The sequence below is a fragment of the Bufo bufo genome, chromosome 3 (genome assembly GCF_905171765.1).
Source record: "Bufo bufo chromosome 3, aBufBuf1.1, whole genome shotgun sequence".
Lineage (NCBI taxonomy): Eukaryota > Metazoa > Chordata > Amphibia > Anura > Bufonidae > Bufo > Bufo bufo.
Genome location: NC_053391.1, coordinates 319,684,904 through 319,702,654, shown reverse-complemented (window position 1 = coordinate 319,702,654; position 17,751 = coordinate 319,684,904). Strand labels below are relative to the sequence as shown.

General features: G+C 44.1%; 1 protein-coding gene across 2 annotated transcripts in view; it reads left to right on the top strand.

Annotated features, from left to right (window-relative positions):
• THEMIS2 (thymocyte selection associated family member 2) overlaps positions 1–17,751 on the top strand; it is a 77,579-nt gene that overhangs the window by 27,299 nt on the left and 32,529 nt on the right. Inside the window, exon 2 of one of the 2 annotated variants that reach the window (XM_040424337.1) lies at positions 9,254–9,394. The exons of the other annotated variant lie outside the window; for it this stretch is intronic. Within the exon in view, the coding sequence (XP_040280271.1) occupies positions 9,254–9,394 (141 nt within the window). The remainder of the gene's footprint in view (positions 1–9,253; positions 9,395–17,751) is intronic. 2 annotated transcript variants of the gene reach the window in all.

Below are 17,751 nucleotides of genomic sequence, written 5' to 3'. Positions count from 1 at the left end.
TCAACTGCCTGTCAAAGGGGCTTGTCTACCTATGCCAGTGCCCATGCCCCATGGACTACGTGGGTAAAACGATACGGGAGTTCAGGAGAAGAATCTTAGAACACGTTAATGACGTCATCAAGAAGGAGCCTACACCTGTGGCTACACATGTTAATGACTGTCATGGGGGCGATCCCTCCTGTCTCCGGTTTACTGTCCTTGAATTGATACCCCCCTCCCCTAGAGGTGGTGACCTGGACAGGCGTATTCTACAGAAGGAGAGTGAGTGGATTCACAGGTTCCGCTCCCAATCACCCCGTGGGCTTAACGAGCGCCTTACCTTTTCGTGCTTTCTTTAATTGCCCACCTCTCCTGTATGCCCACTTTCATCCACCCTTATTTAGACTGTAATTCTCCAGTTTGCCTTGCTGCTCTGGTCTCGGTGCGGGGCCTCCCTGATCCGGGGTTGTTTCCTTAGCACTTGTGGCCTCAGTAAAAATATTAGTTATTCCCTGAAACGTAGCCTGGGCACGCTAAGTACCCGAATGTTACTTATTTGGGGTGTTCTTATATCCTCCTACACCCTTTTAGAGGGCGTCCTTGGTATCCTCAAGGTAGCCCCATCTCTGCATCTAAGAATATGTGTGTATATATAGTCATTATTCTATCTATATCTCCCTTGGCACATAAGTACCCCCGCCCCCCCCACCCCATTTCCTAATTCTCCCTTGTCCCTTTACGTTATGCCCATTTCCTTAACTATTACCCTCTGTATGATTTATCCCATGTGTGGCCTGGAATGGGGTACATGGAGAGCTGGGGTTACCTTCCCCTGCTGACTGTATATTAAACACATGAGTGAGGTTTTTTCTTCCGTGCTTTACTATTATTACCATTATTATTTTTCTCCATCCTCCCAATATATGTACCCACCCTGGCCCACTTACTGTCCTTCTGGCCAATCGGAGGTATGCGGTCCTAGATACCGCACTTCCGGCCGATTGGTAACATGGGTGCGTCATTTCCGGGGTGCGTTCCGCGCTGGCACGCAGGACGTACGCCACACACCGCACTTCCGGTCCTGTAGCAACTGGGGTGCGTCACTTCCGGCGTGCGTTCCATGCTGGCACGCACGCCGTATGCCAGCCTCATACTCACCGGATATCCGTCCGGCTAATCAACTATCTGGACGCATCCTAGCGTGCGTTCCATCCTGGAACGCACTAATCACGGCGTCTGTATCGGAGCCGTTTCTCTTCCGTCCCCGTCCCCCCCCCGGGCATTCTCTTTATCCTATGGAATGGGCACATAGGGTATTTGAAGGGCGGGGCAATACAGCATGACCGCCTCAGACCCACCTTTCCACTCCTACGGCGGCAACATGTAAGTACCAGTACACTGCATCCATTATAGCCCCTATACGGCCTAGTCCCTAACTTCAGGCACTTATGCATTTTAGGTACCTTCCTGGAGGGTAGCCCTACACCTAAGGAGCTACTAACTTTGTGATCATATTCCTGGAGTGCACATAAGGTATTGATATAGGACTTTTCTAACTCCGGCTATATGGGTCAGGGTCATTTAGCTAGGTATCATTATGCTCATTTTTGTGTTTTGTATTGTTAGGCAGTTTCGGGGGGATTATTCTTTATGCCCCTGCATGAGCCTCTTTACAAATTATCTCTATGTGATCCTAATGCCATCGCCAATCTCAGGTACTTACCAGGACTTTATCTTCTTAGCGCTATGTGTGTATATTCTTTTTTTTGTTCTATATACTCTTACCTAAGTTTCTGTTCTCTATATTGATTTGCAGTCTGCATCTAGGCGTTTGAATTCACTATCCGTGCCGCTGATGTACCGTATGTAATCTGCCATTAGGCAACCACTTATTAATTTTGGGTCTGATTTTTGCGTTATAAGTGTTCATTTATCAACGCATTTATTTACGCACATATCCTTGGACTGGACCCGCTATTGCCACTGTCACGGGCTTCCGGTCCTCAGTATACCTACCCCTTATCACCCCCTGATGATCCCACTGCTGTGGGTGAAATGCGTCGGGGTTGTAGGTCATCTATTGTCATTACATTTGTGTTTACTTGTGCGTGTGTCTGTATGTATATTTTTTATCCTCTTGGTGGACCCTGTACCTCCTGGCAGACTGTCACGAGGGCTGAATACAGTGGACACCTATCTAAATCTCCTATTGTGTGCTAGATCCGAGTTATCCGGTAGAATACCACTCTTTACCTAACTCCCTCCACTGTTCACCTTACTAGGGACAGCCAGGAGGTTGAGAATAGGCACTTGGACAGGGCGTCCCCACCATCAGGAGACGTCCCTGGGCAGAGGACCAGTTTAGGGTATCAGTGCTAGGGATTTCCTTCCCCACCACTTACCCAGTGCATCCAGCTGTATACTGGCCTCTTACCTCGGATTTATTATTTAGATTTCTTGTGTTTATGTATACTTCTATATTTCTTATTAAATTTAGCCATCTTATGTTATAACAGGGTACCCTTGCTGGACTTTCTACATATTATCAGAAGGAATTACAGGAAAGCTCAAACAATAGGCCAAAAAAAAAATCGCACCTAGCGATTTAAAAACAAATTACTCAAAATCGCTCTTACGTTCACTCAACCAAAGAATTCCCACACACCCAAAAAAAAATCAAATACAAAATAAAAAGCTACATAAATTACAACACAGAAGGCATCATATACAGTATATGATCATGTGCTCACTATGCAATTTAGTTTACATAGGCAGTACAACCAGAAAACTGAAGGTGCGTTTTCTTGAGCATCTGAATGATATCACCAACAAAAATTAAAATCGTAACATCTCTGGCGCATCTAAACACTTTTTGGAACAACATAATGGTAAGGTTGCGTCCCTCAGTTTAATTGGCATAGAAAAAGTAAAATTATACAAGCGAGGGGGCAGCTTAAATAAATTATTATTGGAGAGAGAAGCTTTCTGGATTTTTACCTTAAACACAGCTCACCCTTATGGAATGAATTATCATACAGATATTGTATTACATTATTAATATATGATTGTTTCTTATTTGTGCATTATTGTACATCGTGTCATTATTGTCACGGGGCGCCAAAGGCGCACTCGGTCTCCCATCAGCCGCAGACCTGCTGCTTAGCTTCGGGAGCGAGGATCTGTGTTTGGCCTCGTTCCCAGGGAAGCTTTGATAGCTGGGAGACTCCCTGCTCCTAGGTCTGCCTTGAGTGCTGAGCTGATTACTCGGTGCTCGACTTGTCTGTCTGTCGGTCATGTGACGCTGGCCACGTCACATGACCCTCAGACCCCACTATAAATACAGGCAGCCTGGTGGCCAAAGGTTGCCTGTTAATTCTAGGTTCCTGGCTATTTGTTGGACTACTGAATACTACCTGATCCTGTTCCCTGACGATCCTTTGCCTGCTCCTCCTGTACTGCGCATCTCTCCTGGTATCATGACCCCAGCTTCCACCTGACGATTCTTTGCGGACTCCTGTTGTACTTCATTTCTCTCCTGGTATTTGACCTCGGCTTTTCTCTGCTCATTCCTTAGTACTGCGTAGCTCTCTAGGTATTGACCCGGTGTGTTCACGTTCCGTTATTTGTCTTGTCTGTCTTCCCAGCACGTATCCTAAGTTAGGGACTGCCGTCTAGTTGTCCCCTGCCATTAGGACTTGCGAGGCAAGTAGGCAGGGCCAGGGGTGAGGGTGGAGCGCAGTGGTCACTATCCTCCCCCCTGTGTGTAGTGTACGTGACTGTCACAATTATATTATTTACTCATATATATATTTTTTAGTGCAACTCAGTCTTCAGCCACAGGCATGTATATCAAGAGTTAATATTATCTACATTTTACCCTACACCTGCACTGCGGGCATTCCTAATATTTTCAATTGATTACGTTCCCTCCTTTTTGCTCAAAAAGCAGTTACATGCCTGTATCTGAATACTTTATACTATGAATCCATAAAGAAGACCTGTCTTATGGTTGAAACGCGTTGATTTTATGCAGGAGGATTACCTGTTTATACATTTTTTTAAATGAAGAAATAAAGAATCATTTATTTTACTCGCTGGATCCATTTAGATATTTTGCTGTAGTCTCCTTGGTGTCTGCCCTTACTGGCTTTGATTGCTCAGTTTAGGGTCTGATACGTTGGACTCACAAGTTACAGTGCCTTAAGTTACACATTTTGAAACATACAATGGTCTTTTCTGGGCTATTGTAACTTAAAACTACACTTAATATACAATGCCACAGACACCTTCCGATCTGCAGCACATGTGATTGTGTGGGATCTCAGTGGTAAAACACATTAAATGGTTTGTAGTAGTGTCATTAGCTTCAGATTGGCAGCACCCCTTCCGGGCAGCTCTTTGAAGAGGCTGCAGCCTCAGTGTTTACCTGCATGGCATCTAGATTGTAGCAGGGGTGCGGTGTAGTTACTTAAATGGAAGAGGGAGCTCTAATTACGGCAGCGGCACAGCCGCTACAATCTAGACAGCGTGCAAGTAAGCACTGAAGAGGACACAGCACTCGCACAAGCCCCGTGGACTCTCTAAACAGCTGATCGGAGAGGTGCAAGGAGTCAGACAGCAGTTGATCTGACTCCTTTCAAAACAATCCTATGGATAAATCATGAGTATCATGGCACTGCACAACCGCTTTAAGTACATACACTAACTGACTGTCTTATATTGCCTCTCTACATTATGGTACTACATGCTCTGTATCTTACCTGTGCCATCATAAGCTGCTCCTTTAAACACAGGTGAAATCGGTTCCATTATATTTTGTGTTCACTGTACAGGACCCTGAAGAAGCTCTTAGCTAGTGGTTACAGCTTTTAGCGGCTGTTTCTGACTTATATGTAAGGGCTTGCTTTATCTGCATTACTTACCTGAATAATAATGCAAAGGATTTATCATAGGATTAAAAAAATGTCCAAAAGGAGGGGTACAGAACTTTGACAGCTAACAGATCATTGGTGAACTTGTTTAAGACGGTGTCAATGTAATGGTAGGATGGGAAGTTTTTTTGTAAGTAATTAAAAAGTAAGTTGGAGGAGAGACAGGCGGACAGTTGGATATGTTGTATATGTATATGTTTTTATAGAGAGCATACAGAGTGATCTCTGAAAAAAAAACTTGGGATTTGTTCAGTGGTTTTTGGTGGTGTATAATAATTATCATTTCCTGATAAGGACTTTGTTACATCGCATGCCTGTGCTTTTAGTTGTTTTTTTGCAAGCACAAGCTCTTGCAGATTTAGAAACGTGCGGTATATTTGAACTGTAAAGTGAATTTTGTGGTGTGTATTTAAAGTGTATGCTTGAGTCTGAATTATAGTCACAGATGTGATTTTATCCTTTTTTTTTTTTTTTTGCTAAAAAATCTTATAACTATAAACTACTGTTTAACATTTTACAATCCTTTCGTTGTCCACTTGTTGAATTGGGGCTACATAGTTTTATCATCCTTGTTTTATTGATCCTGTTTAGGGATGAGTGCAGTTCGGGTTCGTTTATGTCTTTGCTCAAGGTAAACTCAATAAATTACCAAAGCATCTCCATTGTATCCTCCTTACTGGATCTTCACATACAACTGGTACCACGACCTAGGGATATTAGTGAGTTCAGCTGTCTACCATTGCTTGTACAGAGATTACCGCTCACAACCAGTCAGATACTTATCTAACGTACATATGTTGCAGAATAAAAGCCTCTGTTCAACATTAAATCTGAATATGCGTGTTCCTTCAGTCATCCTTGAATAGGGAGCCATGCATACCACTCACAGGCCAAAAAGAGCCTTACGAAAGGTCTGACTGCCCATAAAGGGGTTCTATAGCTATTTATTACTGACGATCTATCTTTTGGTTAGATCATCAGCATCTGATCAGCTGGTGTCTTACACCCGGGACCCCTGCCGACCTGCCCACAGGCCAGTGATGTCACAACTACTATCACTGGCCTGGATGCGGCTCAGCCTGTTAACTTCAGTGTGGCTGCGCTGTGCCCATGCCAGTGATAGTAGTTGTGAAGTCACCGGCCTGTGGGAAACAGTGAGAAGGCTGCAGCACTACTGTCAGCACCGTTGCCTTTTCAAACAGCTGATTGGCAGGGTTCATGGGTCTATCCAAAGGATAGATCATTAGTAATAAAAAGCTACAGAACCCCTCCCCGCCGTCAAAATGGCTCATGATCGCATGGTATACACTACCCCAGACATAGCGGCCACTTTCCACACCTTTTACTCGCAGCTCTATAATCTCCCCCATACCTCGGCACCGCGGACTGACGCCCTTCCTGGCTTATCCGCTCTGCTTCCTAAAATGTCAGATGTTGTTTCATCCACTTTAGAGGCCCCATTCACTAATGCTGAACTTCAGCTGGTGCTCAAAACCCTGCCCGGTCCCAGGTCCTACTGTCAGTCTTCAATGTGGTGTCTCCTGGGCTTCCCTTCCCGGCGCAGTCCACTGAGGCTCACATTTCTGTCATCCCAAAACCGGGTAGGGACCCACACCTATGTGCCAGTTATCGTCCTATTTCGCTTTTAAATGTAGATCTTAAGATCTTGGCGAATAGACTGAATGTTCATTTGCCCACCTTAATTTGTAATGACCAAGTTGGATTTGTGCCGGGGAGGGAGGCCTTGATATTATCCATTATGCTAAACTGCATAAGATTTCCCTTATGATCCTGTCCTTAGATGCCGAAAAGGCTTTCGATCGGATATCATGGCCAGCCATCCAGACTGCCTTGTCCCATATTGGTGTTGGTCCGCTGTTTTTAACTAAGGTTCTGTCTCTATATCAACACCCCACTGCTTGAGTTAAGATTAACAGTACTCTCAGCTCCTCCTTCCCGATTCATAAGGGAACCCGTCAGGGGTGCCCCCTATCTCCCCTTTTATACGTTCTTGTTATGGAACATCTTCTTGCCTCCATCCGAGCCAACCCAGATATCTCGGGGATCAGGATAGGCACCAGGGAATACAAATGTGCGGCATATGCCGATGATCTCCTCCTCTATATAACTAATCCTCGTATCTCGCTGCCTTCCTTGCTCAAAGAGATCTCTGACTTTGGTGTGGAGACGAATTTTTAAATTAACATGTCCAAGTCTGAGGCCTTAAATGTCACCCTGCCGGAACCTCTGGTCTCCTCCCTTAAAAGCGTTCCCTTTTGTCTGGCCCCCTGCTGGGATAACTTATCCTGGTTTGGCAGGATTTGTATTTTAAAAAGATGAATCTGCTGCCCATATTGCTCTACCTACTACAGACAATTCCCCTCCAAATCCCATCTTCTTTCTTGTCGCAACTGCGTCGCTGTTTTACACAATTTGTCTGGGCACCCGGTAATCCACGGTCAAAATGGGAAGTATTGACACGTTCTAAGGAAAACGGGGGAAGGGGGGGGGGCCTACCTGACTGCCGCCTGTACTACCATGCTAGCGCGTACGCCCGGTTATTGGACATGACTCGCATGGATACGTCTAAGGCCTGAGTTTACATTGCCCGAGATACTGCCCCTTGCTCGCCTGCTACCCTCCCGTGGTTGACGAGCCCTCTTCGCGCGTGTCTTTCCTTCACAGCACACCAGACCATTGTCATTCTTTCCTCTATCAATAGCACAATGTCCCTAATTGACCCCAAGGGTCCTCTACTGCCGGTCACTGATCATCCCAATTTCCCTCCGGCCCGGTCGACCAGATCTTTTCTCACAGGCACTCGGAGCCGCCCGCTCCGGTTCTGCCATGTCCTATCGGGCTCCATATTGAAGCCCTTGTCACAGATACTGGATACTCCGAACTCCTCCGCCCGTAATTCTTTTGAATATGTGCAACTTTGTCATTTCCACTCCTCTCTGGCCAAGAACCATAACCTCTCCCGTGATCTAACCGATTTAGAAAAAATGTGTCTTTATCCTACTCTTATGCCGTCGGTCATTGGGCCCTCCTCCGTATTGTCAGGCTTGGGAGCGTGATTTGGGGAAGCAGTACACCTCTGCTCAATGGAATAAATGCTTCCTGTTATCTCACAAATCCATGATTTCTACCAAATCTCAAGAAACGAGTTACAAAATTGTCTCTAGATGGTACAGAGTGCCGGCGCTGCTCCACAGATGGTTCCTGACAGTCTCGGATCGTTGCTGGAGATGCCTTTCGGAGGAGGACACAATGCTCCATGTCTGGTGGCAGTGCAATGTGCTGCACCCTTTCTGGGATTTTGTACACAAAACGATCACTGAGGTCACTGGGGTCCCCATACAGAACTCCCCGGAGTCCTTTTTGTTATTTGATAGCATTCTGAATGTTCCGGCTTATAAGAAATCCTTTGTGAAATACATGATACAGGCGGCGAAAGCGGTGTTCCCCAGACACTGGAAGTCCACCTCTCCCGCCTCTCCTGAGGAGTGGTTTGAGGAAATTGCTCTCTACCAGAGGTTGGAAGACCTTATTAGTGTGAAACCCTCTGATGCATCCCGGTTCGTGAAGACCTGGGGCCCCTGGGACGAATTCCGCTCCACATCTTCGTTTCGTGACGCCAGGGTTTAGGTCCTAATATTTCAGCTTTTTCTTTTTTTTGCCAGTTTCCCCCCCCACTTCCCTCGCTGGTGTCTCGTCTTGTTTGTTCCCCCGTGTCTGTTGTCTTTTCCCTATAGCGTTCTATTGATTTCTTGTGGTCGCATGGCCACTCATTATTACTCCATGCTATTTGATATGTGATTTACACTTTAGGATATGTCTTGTATGCTAAATTTTGTGCTGCTAAATTTTGTGCTTTACCTCTTGTATTGCTCTCATCGCTGACATTGTTCGGTGTTGTTCTGATTATACTGAAAAACCTTAATAAAACGTCAATTTGAAAAAGCTACAGAACCCCTTTAGCAGTCTCAGAACATAGTATCACTGAGCCTTTCTGAGAGTAATCTAGTAATTTTTTTTGTTTAGCAACTTTTAAGCAGGATAAAAAAAAAATCACTACTGGCCCGCGGCACATCGTGCTGTCTAATCACTGTCTACTGCTGGCAAACAATGATTCTGTATGGGGACGAACGATGGCATTAGCGATTGCTCCACCCCATACTGTGAAGGAGATTGCTGTATATAATAGCTGATGAGCAGACAATTGTCAGGAAGGACTATTTCAGGCTACAGGCCTTAGGCACAGCTTTGTTATTGTACAAAACAAGAGAACCAATACTGGTTCAATAATTTGCATACCTTTATGACTTGCTCTTTATTAACAGGTTCCATATATGATATCAGTGGCTCAGAGTGTTGTTTGTCAACTGGGGATTTGTTGAAAGTTGTCGATAAAGAGTTACTGTCGGTTTCTGTTGACAATCTACAAACAGGAAATAAACAGAAGCTGCAAAAAAACTTCAAAGGTAAATGTGACATATTTCTATTTCTAAGCAGATTATAAAGAGTTCAAGTGTTTTTGTAATAAGTGTTTGAGTTTCAAACTTCAGATGGGTAGAAGGGAGTCATATTTTGTTACCCTTCCAATTCATCTACATAATATTGATATTGATTGGATACTCTCTTTAAAAGCTATATCCACCTTTGCCTTCCTTGATTAAAAAAACGTGTTTTTTTGTACAGTTCCCTTGCAAAACTACATGTCTATGTTGTATTGCTACAAAAAAAACAAAAAACTGTAAAGTTAGATTCTGCATTTATAATCTTTTCCATATGTCCCACACTTCAGTTACTTCAGTATTAAAATCTCGGAAAACCTTTTTAACCACCTCAGCCCCCAGTGCTTAAACACCCTGAAAGACCAGGCCACTTTTTACACTTCTGACCTACACTACTTTCACCGTTTATTGCTCGGTCATGCAACTTACCACCCAAATGAATTTTACCTCCTTTTCTTCTCACTAATAGAGCTTTCATTTGGTGGTATTTCATTGCTGCTGACATTTTTACTTTTTTTGTTATTAATCGAATTTAACAATTTTTTTGCAAAAAAATGAAATTTTTCACTTTCAGTTGTAAAATTTTGCAAAAAAAAACGACATCCATATATAAATTTTGCTCTGAATTTATTGTTATACATGTCTTTGATAAAAAAAAATGTTTGGGTAAAAAAAAAAATGGTTTTGGTAAAAGTTATAGCGTTTACAAACTATGGTATAAAAATGTGAATTTCCGCTTTTTGAAGCAGCTCTGACTTTCTGAGCACCTGTCATGTTTCCTGAGGTTCTACAATGGCCAGACAGTACAAACACCCCACAAATGACCCCATTTCGGAAAGTAGACACCCTAAGGTATTCGCTGATGGGCATAGTGAGTTCATAGAACTTTTTATTTTTTGTCACAAGTTAGCGGAAAATGATGGGGGTTTTTTTTGGGGTTTTTTTCTTACAAAGTCTCATATTCCACTAACTTGTGACAAAAAATAAAAAGTTCTATGAACTCACTATGCCCATCAGTGAATACCTTTGGGTGTCTTCTTTCCAAAATGGGGTCACTTGTGGGGTAGTTATACTGCCCTGGCATTCTAGGGGCCCAAATGTGTGGTAAGGAGTTTGAAATCAAATTCTGTAAAAAATGGCCAGTGAAATCCGAAAGGTGCTCTTTGGAATGTGGGCCCCTTTGCCCACCTAGGCTGCAAAAAAATGTCACACATGTGGTATCTCCGTATTCAGGAGAAGTTGGGGAATGTGTTTTGGGGTGTCATTTTACATATACCCATGCTGGGTCAGATAAATATCTTGGTCAAATTCCAACTTTGTATAAAAAAATGGGAAAAGTTGTCTTTTGCCAAGATATTTCTCTCACCCAGCATGGGTATATGTAAAATGACACCCCAAAACACATTCCCCAACTTCTCCTGAGTACGGCGATACCACATGTGTGACACTTTTTTGCAGCCTAGGTGGGCAAAGGGGCCCACATTCCAAAGAGCACCTTTCGGATTTCACCGGTCATTTTTTACAGAATTTGATTTCAAACTCCTTACCACACATTTGGGCCCCTAGAATGCCAGGGCAGTATAACTACCCCACAAGTGACCCCATTTTGGAAAGAAGACACCCCAAGGTATTCGCTGATGGGCATAGTGAGTTCATGGAAGTTTTTATTTTTTGTCACAAGTTAGTGGAATATGAGACTTTGTAAGAAAAAAAATAAAAAATCATAATTTTCCACTAACTTGTGACAAAAAATAAAAAATTCTAGGAACTCGCCATGCCCCTCACGGAATACCTTGGGGTGTCTTCTTTCCAAAATGGGGTCACTTGTGGGGTAGTTATACTGCTCTGGCATTTTCCAGGGGTCCTAATGTGTGGTAAGTAGGTAAATGACCTGTGAAATCCTAAAGGTGCTCTTTGGAATGTGGGCCCCTTTGCCCACCTAGGCTGCAAAAAAGTGCCACACATGTGGTAGCTCCGTATTCAGGAGAAGTTGGGGAATGTGTTTTGGGGTGTCATTTTACATATACCCATGCTGGGTGAGATAAATATCTTGGTCAAATGCCAACTTTGTATAAAAAAAATGGGAAAAGTTGTCTTTTGCCAAGATATTTCTCTCACCCAGCATGGGTATATGTAAAATGACACCCCAAAACACATTCCCCAACTTCTCCTGAGTACGGCGATACCACATGTGTGACACTTTTTTGCAGCCTAGATGCGCAAAGGGGCCCACATTCCTTTTATGAGGGCATTTTTAGACATTTGGATCCCAGACTTCTTCTCACGCTTTAGGGCCCCTAGAATGCCAGGGAAGTATAAATACCCCACATGTGACCCCATTTTGGAAATAAGACACCCCAAGGTATTCAATGAGGGGCATGGCGAGTTCATAGAAATTTTTTTTTTTGGCACAAGTTAGCGGAAATTGATTTTATTTATTTTTTTCTCACAAAGTCTCCCTTTCCGCTAACTTGGGACAAAAATTTCAATCTTTCATGGACTCAATATGCCCCTCACGGAATACCTGGGGGTGTCTTCTTTCCGAAATGGGGTCACATGTGGGGTATTTATACTGCCCTGGAATTCTAGGGGCCCTAAAGCGTGAGAAGAAGTCTGGAATATAAATGTCTAAAAATTTTTACGCATTTGGATTCCGTGAGGGGTATGGTGAGTTCATGTGAGATTTTATTTTTTGACACAAGTTAGTGGAATATGAGACTTTGTAAGAAAAAAATAATAATTTCCGCTAACTTGGGCCAAAAAAATGTCTGAATGGAGCCTTACAGAGGGGTGATCAATGACAGGGGGGTGATCAATGACAGGGGGGTGATCAGGGAGTCTATATGGGGTGATCACCACAGTCATTGATCACGCCCCTGTAAGGCTCCATTCAGACGTCCGTATGCGTTTTGCGGATCCGATCCATCTATCAGTGGATCCATAAAAATCATGCGGACATCTGAATGGAGCTTTACAGGGGGGTGATCAATGACAGGGGGGTAATCAATGACAGGGGGGTGATCAGGGAGTCTATATGGGGTGATCACCACAGTCATTGATCACGCCCCTGTAAGGCTCCATTCAGACGTCCGTATGCGTTTTGCGGATCCGATCCATCTATCAGTGGATCCGTAAAAATCATGCGGACATCTGAATGGAGCTTTACAGGGGGGTGATCAATGACAGGGGGGTAATAAATGACAGGGGGGTGATCAGGGAGTCTATATGGGGTGATCAGGGGTGATCAAGGGTGATCAAGGGTGAATGAGGGGTTAATAAGTGACAGGGGGGGGGTGTAGTGTAGTGGTGCTTGGTGCAACATATTACTGAGCTGCCTGTGTCCTCTGGTGGTCGATCCAAACAAAGGGGACCACCAGAGGACCAGGTAGCAGGTATATTAGATGCTGTTATCAAAACAGCGTCTAATATACCTGTTAGGGGTTAAAAAAATCACATCTCCAGCCTGCCAGCGAACAATCGCCGCTGGCAGGCTGGAGATCCACTCGCTTACCTTCCGATCCTGTGAACGCGCGCGCCTGTGTGCGCGCGTTCACAGGAAATCTCGCGTCTCGCGAGATGACGCATAGATGCGTGACTCTGAGCAGGGCTGCCGCCTCCGGAACGCGAATCTGCGTTAGGCGGTCCGGAGGTGGTTAAGGAAAGCACATGCTAACCCCCTCACCCTACATACAGTCGTGGCCAAAAGTTTTGAGAATGACAAAAATATTGGAAATTGGAAAAGTTGCTGCTTAAGTTTTTATAATAGCAATTTGCATATACTCCAGAATGTTATGAAGAGTGATCAGATGAATTGCATAGTCCTTCTTTGCCATGAAAATTAACTTAATCCCAAAAAAACCTTTCCACTGCATTTCATTTCTGTCATTAAAGGACCTGCTGAGATCATTTCAGTAATCGTCTTGTTAACTCAGGTGAGAATATTGACGAGCACAAGGCTGGAGATCATTATGTCAGGCTGATTGGGTTAAAATGGCAGACTTGACATGTTAAAAGGAGGGTGATGCTTGAAATCATTGTTCTTCCATTGTTAACCATGGTGACCTGCAAAGAAACGCGTGCAGCCATCATTGCATTGCATAAAAATGGCTTCACAGGCAAGGATATTGTGGCTACTAAGATTGCACCTCAATCAACAATTTATAGGATCATCAAGAACTTCAAGGAAAGAGGTTCAATTCTTGTTAAGAAGGCTTCAGGGCGTCCAAGAAAGTCCAGCAAGCGCCAGGATCGTCTCCTAAAGAGGATTCAGCTGCGGGATCGGAGTGCCATCAGTGCAGAGCTTGCTCAGGAATGGCAGCAGGCAGGTGTGAGCGCATCTGCACGCACAGTGAGGCGAAGACTTTTGGAAGATGGCCTGGTGTCAAGAAGGGCAGCAAAGAAGCCACTTTTCTCCCAAAAAAACATCAGGGACAGATTGATCTCCTGCAGAAACTATGGTGAATGAACTGCTGAGGACTGGGGCAAAGTCATATTCTCCGATGAAGCCTCTTTCCGATTGTTTGGGGCATCTGGAAAAAGGCTTGTCCGGAGAAGAAAAGGTGAGCGCTACCATCAGTCCTGTGTCATGCCAACAGTAAAGCATCCTGAGACCATTCATGTGTGGGGTTGCTTCTCATCCAAGGGAGTGGGCTCACTCACAATTTTGCCCAAAAACACAGCCATGAATAAAGAATGGTACCAAAACACCCTCCAACAGCAACTTCATCCAACAATCCAACAACAGTTTGGTGAAGAACAGTGCATTTTCCAGCACGATGAAGCACCGTGCCATAAGGCAAAAGTGATAACTAAGTGGCTCGGGGACCAAAACGTTGACATTTTGGGTCCATGGCCTGGAAACTCCCCAGATCTTAATCCCATTGAGAACTTGTGGTCAATTCTCAAGAGGCGGGTGGACAAACAAAAACCCACTAATTCTGACAAACTCCAAGAAGTGATTATGAAAGAATGGGTTGCTATCAGTCAGGAATTGGCCCAGAAGTTGATTGAGAGCATGCCCAGTCGAATTGCAGAGGTCCTGAAAAAGAAGGGCCAACACTGCAAATACTGACTCTTTGCATAAATGTCATGTAATTGTCGATAAAAGCCTTTGAAACATATGAAGTACGTGTAATTATATTTCACTACATCACAGAAACAACTGAAACAAAGATCTAAAAGCAGTTTAGCAGCAAACTTTGTGAAAACTAATATTTTCGTCATTCTCAAAACTTTTGGCCACGACTGTACTACAGCTTTACACCCCATACCAGAGAGAAAAACAATATGACACAAGGTTTTGCAGTAAACTGTGGCCATTTCGATTATTTGTCACATACCCTCATTGTCACCACTTAGTGGAGCCCAGCCCAAATCACGGCACCTCAACCAACTCCATTGCCAGCCGGACCGCATGTTTGAAACTGGTTTCTCCAGTTTGTTACGAGCCAGGCTACCTCATCTGAAACCGTGTTTCTGGGTCAGCTACTGGCCACTTGTGGCTACTTCATCCTCATGAGGGACATACTGCCCAGCCGTGTCCCTCCTCACAGACAGGGGCACACTGTTCAGCAATACCTAACCCCTACCGTGGGTCTGCCAGTTATCACCTGGCACTACTTAGCTGGTTGAAGCACCACCATTCCAGCTTCATATGGCTGCTCCTGAATATCAGAACAAATAACAACTGTCTAAGACCTCCCCAGTCCTCATCTATTATAACCTACAACCCCCCCCCCCCCACACACACACACACACACATATACTACCTCTAGCCGATCAGCTGTCTCTTACTTGCCCTGACTTAAAGGGTTAAAGGGTAACTGTCATGTTTTCATAAAAAAAACAATATTTTTTAGCATATGTTATTGCTGCAGCAGCATTATGCATAAAGCAATCTTTAGTTTCTTCACATACCACTGTTTTCCTTGAGTTTTTCCCTTAATTACAGCTGTTTAAACATTTACAATATAAGGACCTTCTCAAGATGGCTTTTCTGCCAGTTCTCTGAGGCCAAAACTGCTTTCCCTCACTTCCCATACACACTTGCTGTAGCCAGCAGCTCCCTGCCAGCCAATCAGATTGGATTACTGAGAGACACACCTCCTCACTCTGAAGCCTAATGCAGGCATGCAATGTGGAAGACCACCCCTCTATCTTCTGTTTATACTAAAGGGAAGACAGACAAGCCATAGCAACGGTCTTTTAAGGGAGCAGTTGAAAGGGACAGGAGACATTAATGAAAGCTGTTATTATAAGGTAATTACATATCTTTTGACAATCATTGACAGACTAAATCAGGTATACATGCCTAGCTCTAATAAACTAGCAAATAAAAAAAATATGACAGTTACCCTTTAAATTATCTATTGTCTTCAGGACACTCTATCCCTCCCCAAGCTATTCTCTCCATCTCATCTCGCCCGCCCTGCTGCTCCTAGACCTGCATTTCTATAAAAACCTGTAGGGGAAATCGCAATGGCTTCCTTAGGCCACCTGCACACGATACGGGTGAATGCACACAAGATCCAAATGAATTTCCGTGCAGCTTTATGTGCATTTCTTTATGTGCACCATATTCACAAACATAACTGACATGTTGCAGATTTTGAAATTTGCATGGCAGGTCAATTTTTGCACGGAAACAATTTGCAAAGTGTACATGAGATTTGTGTAATCTCATACACTTTGCTGATACTGTACTATGCTGCGGTTTTTCCTCATGGGAATCCACGTGGATAAACCATGCGTATTCCGCAACATATGCAGTTGGCCTGAATGTCCCTTTGCATGGACAAATAATCTGCCAGTAACGAGCACTGAATGAATATATAGCAAGTCAATCTCAGCTTATTTAACGTATTTATATGTGGCAATCATCTTAAATATGCAAACTGTATAGGGGCATGTGTCTTTTGATGTGATTGTTCATTCCCCATACTGTTTGCAATATTTGCAGCAGCCCATTCACTAATTACACAAGGGGATGTCTTGCCAACAAACTGATTTTTATACCTGCGTAGAACAAGTACTTGCTCTTTTTTCGGATGATTGCTGGACATGTCTGTACAGTCCAGTGTATGAACGTTTGTTAAGCTGATTATTGGTCCATGTAAACCCATAAACTAAAATTAGAAGTATAATATTTATTACCCAGCAAAACACTATATTTGTGCACTGAAGCCACAATTTGGGTGCAACTTGTAAATCCTGTCAAACTATGGATAAATATTTTTTTGTACATTTTTTATTCCTGATAGCAGTGTCAGATAAACCTACGCCATGTTCAGTACTCACAAAGTGGAAGTCCAAACTGCTACACATTACCTTCTTTCCATCCCCTACTCAGCACTATCCTGATCTTAAAGGGTTTCTACCACCTCATTTGGACCTAATTAGCTGTCAGACACTAGCGATCTGCTAGTGTCTGCTCTACCTAACCATGCTATTCTAAGACCTTTGTGTGCAGCCGTTACACTAAAAAAACAACTTTTATTGCTATGCAAATGAGCCTCTAGGTGCTATGGGGGCGTCTTTTCAGCACCTAGAGGCTCCGTCTACTCAACCTGTATTCCACCCCGCTCGTCCCTCCAGCCCGCCCATCTCTAGATTGCCAGCCTCCATCTCATCCATCGGCCTTATTCTCGCCCCTGTGCCGTGTGCGTCTGTATTCGGCACAGGCGCAGTGACTGTCTGACCGCTCCCGAACAGACGACGCCCGGCCGGTCAGACAGTCACTGCGCCTGCGCCAAATACAGACGCACACGGCGCAGGCACGAGTATAAGGCCGATGGATGAGATGGAGGCTGGCAATCTAGAGATGGGCGGGCTTGACGGACGAGCGGGGCGGAATACTGGGTGAGTAGACGGAGCCTCTAGGTGCTGAAAAGACGCCCCCATAGCACCTAGAGGCTCATTTGCATAGCAATAAAAGTTGTTTTTTTAGTGTAACGGCTGCACACAAAGGTCTTAGAATAGCATGGTTAGGTAGAGCAGACACTAGCAGATCGCTAGTGTCTGACAGCTAATTGGGTCCAAATGAGGTGGTAGAAACCCTTCAAACCTACTGAGATTTGTGGCATGACCTGAAGTTGGCTGTGCACGTAAGGTATCCCAGGAATATTGATGAACTGAAACACATTTGCAGGGAGAAAGGGTCCAAAATTCTTCCTCAATGTTGTGGAAATCTTATTTGCAGCTGCAAAAAATGTTTGGTAGAGGTAATTGATGCTAAAGGGGGGATATACTGTAGGTTGTTAAATTTAAGGGTCCACTTACTTTTCTCCTTGCACTGTGTATGTTTTATGAGTTGGGCAGATTAGATA